Source organism: Psammomys obesus, unplaced genomic scaffold, assembly GCF_907164565.1.
Source record: "Psammomys obesus unplaced genomic scaffold, mPsaObe1.curated_primary_1811, whole genome shotgun sequence".
In the NCBI taxonomy this organism is placed as follows: Eukaryota; Metazoa; Chordata; class Mammalia; order Rodentia; family Muridae; genus Psammomys; species Psammomys obesus.
This window is the reverse complement of record NW_026596101.1, coordinates 5,704,438-5,711,968: the sequence shown is the minus strand read 5'-3', so window position 1 is coordinate 5,711,968 and position 7,531 is coordinate 5,704,438. Positions and strand designations below refer to the sequence as shown.

The 7,531-nt window shown below is 52.1% G+C and overlaps 1 protein-coding gene across 1 annotated transcript; it reads left to right on the top strand.

Moving 5' to 3' along the window:
* Positions 1-1,297: 1,297 nt before the first annotated feature.
* On the top strand, positions 1,298-7,299 carry Bhlhe40 (basic helix-loop-helix family member e40). Its single transcript, XM_055628601.1, has 5 exons — positions 1,298-1,668; positions 1,853-1,922; positions 2,199-2,306; positions 3,179-3,302; positions 5,069-7,299. Exons 1-5 carry the CDS (start codon positions 1,589-1,591, stop codon positions 5,920-5,922), a joined length of 1,236 nt encoding a protein of 411 aa, XP_055484576.1. The 5' UTR covers positions 1,298-1,588; the 3' UTR covers positions 5,923-7,299.
* Positions 7,300-7,531: the final 232 nt, after the last annotated feature.

Genomic DNA, 7,531 nt, shown 5'->3' with positions numbered 1-7,531 from the left:
GCGCCACCCAAGTTCCTAGTTAGCAGCGGGATCCCAGGCATGCTGGAAGCCGGGTGCGCGGGGGTCACAGCTTGGAAGCCGGCGCGGAGAGGCTTGCCGTGAGCCCGGCTACGGCCCGCGTCCGGGCCACGTGAAACGTCACGCCCCGCGCTGCTGCAGGGCAGGCGTCGCCGCCGCGGTTGTGTAACGCTGCAGCCGGAGGGGAGGCGACCCGGACGCCTCTGCTCCGGAGGGGGCAGAGAGAGGAGGGAGGAGGGAACGCCGGGCACCGCGCCCGGTATCTTTTCTGTGCTTGACTAGCCAGGGGTGGGTGGGGGCAGTGAGCACCCTGGAAGGCGGGAGGAGATGGGTGCGCGCCAGTCGGGTGCCAGGCCACCCGCAAGCTGAGCCCCGGAGCTGAGCTCCGGGGAGAGTGAGGGGGCCCCGCGCAGCTCACACGGGCCACGGTCAGGTGCGCGCGGCGTGCTCGGCGGCGGCCTCGGCTGCCCCAGCGCCTGGCCGCCTGCCCGCTTCCCATGGGGTGACATCCGCCCCGCCCTCGGTCCCTCCCCAAGGCGGGCAATTCCTGGACACTGAGGCTGAGCTCCGGGGGTGGGGGGGTTGGTGGGGGGAGAGGGGGAACTGGGAAGCCAGGACGGAAAGAAACCCCAGCCCCTGGAGAAGGGCAAGGGGGGCCGCCGACTCCCTCCGCTGCGCACCGGTTCCTAGGAGCGGGCCAGGAGGGGGAGGAGGAAGAGGGCTGGGCTGGAGCGACCGAGGGGATATTCCTCTCCCGGCTTGACTCAGACGCGGGCGGATCCTTCCTCCCCCGTTCCCTCCCAGGAGACGGGAACTTACTTCATTTCCCTGGGGCAGGTTCGCCCACGTTACCAACCCCCCCTCCCACTCCCCGGTTCCTTCCAGCTTCCGTGCCCCCCACCCAGCTGGGCAGGACCCGGGCTGCGCTGCCACCCCCTCTTTCGGGGAAAGGAGGCCGCAGCCGCAGACACCTGGGGCCCGAGGTTGGGGGTTGGCGGGGGGGGGGGGGGACGACGACTTTGCAGCCGCCAGAGCGTTGTCCAACACGTGAGACTCATGTGATGAAGCCGGGGGAGGGCGGGCAGGTCGCTCCTTCCCTCCCCGGCAGCGGCCAGACGTGCTTGGAGTCACAGGGTAGAACACGTAGCTTCTACCCACCCACTCGCTCCCATTTAACCCAGCCCGCAGCCTCTCCTTACTCCTCGGCTCGTCCCCTCCAGCAACCCCCCCCCCCCGCGCGCCCTAAGCAACCCCCCCCCTTCCCTCCCGCCTCCCCGCCCGCCCCACTTCTCATTCACTTGGCTCGCACGGCGCAGACAGCGCAGCTAGCACACACCGCCAGTCTGTGCGCAGAGCGGGAGCCAGAAGCCGCGGGGACACCCGGCTATGCACGCCCCCAACTGAAGAGACGCCTCAACGCCGCAGCTTCCGGCGCATTGCAATTTAGCTCAGGCTAGCTCAGAGGGACGTACCCCTTGAGACCCTCGGATCCTCCCTTCCAGGGCAGTCCCTTCTCAGACGCTCTGCTGAGTGCAGACGGGAGCGCACGGTGGCCCCGGCTCGCCGCATCATGGAGCGGATCCCCAGCGCGCAACCACCTCCTACCTGCCTGCCTAAAGCGCCAGGGCTGGAGCACGGAGACCTTTCAGGGTAAGTGTGCGCTGTGACCCCTTCATGTCTCCGTTCCTAGCCTTGTGTTCCGCGCTGCCCTCAACTTGGGGGCACCTCTGGGAGCATGGGGGGAGGCCGGGGGTGCCTCTTGCTTGTATGGATAGAGCGCCTGCAGCCAGTGCGCACACGGAGTCACAGCTCTCTCTGGCCCCTCTCCCTGCAGGATGGATTTTGCCCACATGTACCAAGTGTACAAGTCCAGGCGGGGGATAAAACGGAGCGAGGACAGCAAGGTAGGTGCATCCCTGGAGACCCCGGTCCCTAGCCCCTCCCGTGCGCCTGGAGTTTCCAAGAAAAGTTTGCTTGTTTGGAGGTTGGCTGGGGGATTCGAGATGTGGTGAGCTCGTTGTCACAAGGGAGTGACTTGGGAAAGAAGGGACAGAGAAGGTGATTCTGGGTGCGTCCTTGCACCCTCGCAGAATTTTTTTTCCCCTGCTGCCGGGCGGAGGGGAAGGGAGGCTTCATGTTGCCTTCCCCAGGCACCCATCGCTTCCATGTACTCCCTGCAGGAAACTTACAAACTGCCGCACCGGCTGATTGAGAAAAAGAGACGTGACCGGATTAACGAGTGCATTGCTCAGCTGAAGGATCTCCTACCCGAACACCTCAAACTTACAGTAAGTGAGAAGCTGGCTGCGCTCCAATCCAGCTCTTCTGCCCAGAGGGCGGGTGGGGGTCACTCGCCGCCTGTAGGCCTTATGAGGAACTGCAGGCTAGACGGGCGGATCAAAGCTGGTGTTTCTGGGTTGGAGGGAGCCTATCCCAGAGCCAGGACTTTAAGGCAGAGACAGAACCAGAACCACCCAGGGCCTCTTTAAGTTGCCTCCCACACTAGCACAGCTTCCTTTTGGTGATTTTTCACCACCTTGCAGTTTCCCTGACTTAAAGGAGCAAAACACAAACGTTTAAAAAAGTAAGCCCTTTTCTTTCTTCACTTTCCATACATAAGAGGGCCTACTTTAATGTTTGCCTCTTCTTTGCGTCCTCTCCTTTAGTGGTAGCCAAAAGCTTTCTAGCTTTTCCTTCAGGAAAAGTATTTGGAAAGGAAGACTAAAAGCCTTCGTGAGTGGAAGTTCTGAAAGGGTGTGTGTGTGGGGGGGGGAAGACACCCATTGGGAAAGCCTCCTGGTTGCCAGACACAGTAGACATCCCTCCTTGGGTTGACACCATAGCAGAGAAATGTTATCCCTGGAGTCCCCCGAGTTAAGGTCAGGGCAGCTGCTGGGGAGATATATCTGTCAGCTTACTCCTGAGACTGTAACGGCTACCGAAATGTCTCCAAAGATAGATGACACGTGTTTGTTTGTTTTAAGCCTTTGATCATCTGTATGTATATGTTCAAACATCCGCAAACTTTAAATTTAGTGAAGCAGGAAAGGCTCTTCCCACCTTCATTTTTGTTCACACCCAGTTCTCATCACGAATAAGTGTCCCCTGGGATTTGACCGACCACACAGGTGACAGGGGCTCTTTTGCTCTTTTTTTTCAGACTTTGGGTCACTTGGAGAAAGCAGTGGTTCTGGAGCTGACGCTGAAGCACGTGAAAGCACTGACAAACCTAATTGAGCAGCAGCAGCAAAAAATCATTGCCCTGCAGAGCGGTTTACAAGCTGGTGAGTGCCAAGGTCTGATTAGCTCTCTCCTAAGAGCTCAGCACAAATAAAGAGCCCTGGGTTTGCTGTGCCTTCTCTTCCGTCCCCATTCACTTTTTGCACATTGACTGGGGAAGATGCTCTTTTGTTCTTTCCTGAAAGGTCATTCTTTCCATTTGAAATGTGGCTGTGTGCCCCTGGAATGAGTATATTAGGCCAGTGATGAAATATTCCTGTGACATTTTGGCCTGAGACTGTCTGGTTCTCCATTCTGCTTTAAAATGCCAAGGCACCTATAATTTACATTGTGGGTGTTTCATGTTGGTCTTCTGAGCCCTCACTCGTGGATGCTGGATGAACAGAACACGGGGTCTGCCCCCAGTGTTTCCCTGATTCTTTATTTCCTTGCCTTTGGATGTAGGGTGCAGTCTTGGCAAAATGACAGCAGATTTTATTCTTCTTTTTCTTCCTCCTTTCCTGCATTTCATTGTGGTTCCCTGAATAGCCACTAGGTATCTTGGCAAATTGCACAATCTAATGAAACCACTGGTTTCGTCATTCTTTTCTCCTGAGTTTCAGAGAATCAGAGGCACCTACTAACTTTCCTTCTCCCCCATCCAGATCATACGGTACAGCCCAGAGGGAATCCTAACATGGTCCCTCTTAAGTATAATTCTGTCCTGTCCAAGGCCAACACCAGAATCACAAAAACCAAGCCACCGTGTCTGCCAGTTTTCTTTCTAAAAATAGAAAGTTGATCAGGACTGATCTCTAGGGGAGTTAGGGATACTGTATATGGGAAAGCCTTACAAATAAAGAGCCTAGTTAGGGTTCATAGGGGAAATGTAATTATTTTTTGTGTGTACAGAGTTGGTTTAGTTTTGTGTTTTTTGTTTTGGTTTTGGTTTTGGTTGTCCTGTTTCGTTTTGGGCTTTCCTAAAACTCAGACTCCAAAATCTTCAAGCCTCAACCTCCCAGGTGTTAGGCTTACAGGTGTGAGCTACAACTTTCATGGGCATGGCGGTGCATGTCTGTAGTCCTGCACTTTAAAGGCAGAGGCCGAACGTCTTAAATTCAAGGCCCACCTGTTTTGCATAGGGAATTCCAAGCCATAATAGGGAGACCTTCTCTTTACAAAAGGTGGTGGGGAGACAGTATTTGCTTAGGTGGTATTGTTTCTATATTGTTCCATTTTAGGGCTCTCTGGCCTTCTGCTTTCATAGACTGATGTTAATCCTGATTGACTGGGGATGGGTGTGGTAACTCAGACCTGTAGTCCCAGCACTCTGAAAGTTGAGATGGGCTTACTTATGAGGTCAAGGCCCACCTGGGTTGCGGAGTAAACTCAATGTCGGTCTAGTCTAGAATGAGACTTCTTCATTAAAAAAAAAAAAAAAAGTGTGACTTATAATATGCTAGCATGTTCATTTTTGTGTCACAAGAAAAACTGCAACAAGAGTAGAAGTAATGTGGCCTATTTTCTCTGGGACACCATATAGACATTAAAAAGTATGTATTTGGGGACAGTGGAGTGTATGTAGCTTAGCAACATGCCATTGCACTTTGTATCAAAGCCCAATCATAAAAAAGAAGAAAAAAAAATCTGTCTCTAAGTGGTAGGAATGTGTTTATTTCATTCTTTACACTTCTCAGCAGAATTATCTGCGCATATTACTTCTGGAACTGGAAATGCAAATTGATGATTTTAAAAAGGAAGGAAGCCTCCTCCGATGTACCCAGCATCCAGCCTTCTAAAATCCTTCTTTCCGGATCTTTTTTTCCTCCAGGTGAGCTGTCGGGAAGAAATATCGAGGCAGGACAAGAAATGTTCTGCTCGGGTTTCCAGACGTGTGCCCGTGAGGTGCTTCAGTACCTGTCCAGGCACGAAAACACTCGGGACCTGAAATCTTCCCAGCTTGTCACTCACCTCCACCGTGTGGTCTCCGAGCTACTGCAGGGTGGTGCTTCCAGGAAACCGTTGGACTCGGCTCCCAAAGCCTCGGACTTCAAAGAGAAGCCCAGCTTCCTAGCCAAGGGATCAGAAGGCCCTGGGAAAAACTGTGTGCCAGTCATCCAGCGGACTTTTGGCCCCTCGGGTGGGGAGCAGAGTGGGAGTGACACGGACACGGACAGTGGCTATGGAGGTGAGTTGGAGAAGGGTGACTTGCGCAGCGAGCCGCCGTACTTCAAAAGTGATCACGGGCGCAGGTTCACCGTGGGAGAACGCGTGAGCGCAATAAAGCAAGAATCTGAAGAGCCCCCCACCAAAAAGAGCCGGATGCAGCTCTCCGATGAGGAAGGCCGCTTCGCTGCCAGTGACCTGATGAGCTCCTCGTTCCTCGGGCCGCACCCACATCAGCCTCCCTTTTGCCTGCCCTTCTATCTTATCCCACCATCAGCGACTGCCTACCTGCCAATGCTGGAGAAATGCTGGTACCCCACCTCTGTGCCACTGTTATACCCAGGCCTCAACACCTCGGCGGCAGCCCTCTCCAGCTTCATGAACCCAGACAAGATTCCCACCCCCTTGCTCCTGCCCCAGAGACTCCCTTCTCCTTTGGCACATTCGTCCCTCGACTCTTCGGCCTTGCTCCAGGCTCTGAAGCAGATCCCACCTTTAAACTTAGAAACCAAAGACTAAACTCTTTAGGGGAATCTCCTGCTGCTTCGCTTTCCTTCCTGCCTATTTCCAAAACCACAAAGGTTTGACCCACAGAGAAGATTCAGAGTGTGTGTATGTGTGTGCATGTGTGTGCGTGAGTGCGTGCGTTTGTGTGTGTGCGCTTGTATGTGTGTTCATTTGTGTAGAACATTAAGTTCCTTCTGACATAGGGAAGACAAGAAAAGGATGACCTGACATCAGATGACAGAACTGTGACGGATCTCTGGGCTTTTCCCTACCCAGAGAAGAACCCCCTTTGACAGAGATCAGTTGGATTTTCATATGCTTCAAAGGCTTGATCTGTGAGTCACTCTTTAGTTCAGGAGATGGGTCTGTCTGTGGCTTTGAGAAAAGGTACTTTCAAAAGAGCTTTCCAGAGCACAGTGCACAGCCAGCTGTTAGGACCCCACCCTTGTCCCTTTATTGTCGAGGTGACTCACACCAGGCTGACAGAGTGGACAGACTGAGCTTTTTGCTAAGGTGGTGAGGTAGCAAACACTGGCATGTCACAGTAGTGGTTTGGGCAAATTTCCGAAGGTCTCCTCCCCCACCCCTGCCTCTGACGAATAAAGACAATGAGTGCAGTTCCCTAACTCAGGCTTTTGCGGTGATACTCTTGCTAAGGAACCGAAAATGGCCCCCTTTGTACAAGCTGAGCTGCTAGGGAACCAAGGTGGACCTGACCAGTCCCCAGGCCTGTGGCACCTGTTTCTAGGTCTCATGTCTGTGCTGTCCAGGGAACCAAAGGATGGTCTCAGAGATGGCAGATGCCCCAAGAGTCCCAAAGTGCACAAAGCTAAGTAATCAATTGCTACACTTAACTGCACAGCTTCTCAAAGGCCTGGCAGAGCTTTGGCACCCCAAGATCCTTTCTGTAGGCTAATTCCTCTTGCCCGGCAGCATATGGAGTGTCCTTATTGCTAAAAAGGATTCTGTCTCCTTTAAGGAAGTTTTATTTTTGATTCAGAGTCCTTGTTTTCTTGACTTGCTCAGCCAGCCCTGCACCAGCTCTTTCGAAATGCACTATGCTTGTGTTTTAACTTCTTTTCCCATTTTTATTTGGGCATAAAAGTCGTTGCCTTTATTTGTAAAGCTGTTATAAATATATATTATATAAATATATGACAAAGGAAAATGTTTCAGATGTCTATTTGTATAATTACTTGATCTACATAGTGAGAAAAATGAATGTATTCCTGTTTTCGAAGAGAAGAATAATTCTTTTTCTCTAGGGAGAGGAGAGGTTACAGTGTTTATATTTTGGAACCTTCCTGAAGGTGTGAAATTGTAAATATTTTTATCTAAGTGAATGTTAAGTAGTTGTTTTAAAAATACTTAATAAAATGATCTTTTTCCTGTGGAAGAGAAATGGTCTCCTTGGTTTTAAAAATAACTTAAGTGTCATGGTGCTTCCTCAGTCCTCTTACCTGAAGACAGCATCTGGCTAATCTTGGTCTAATTCTGTTTAGCTTGTCATATGGCTGGCGTTAAGAACAAGCTGAGTCCACATAGGAAGTAAATGCTGGGTTATTTCTGTTTTATTTGTTTGTTTGTTTTGTTTTGTTTTGTTTTGAGACAGACTCACACA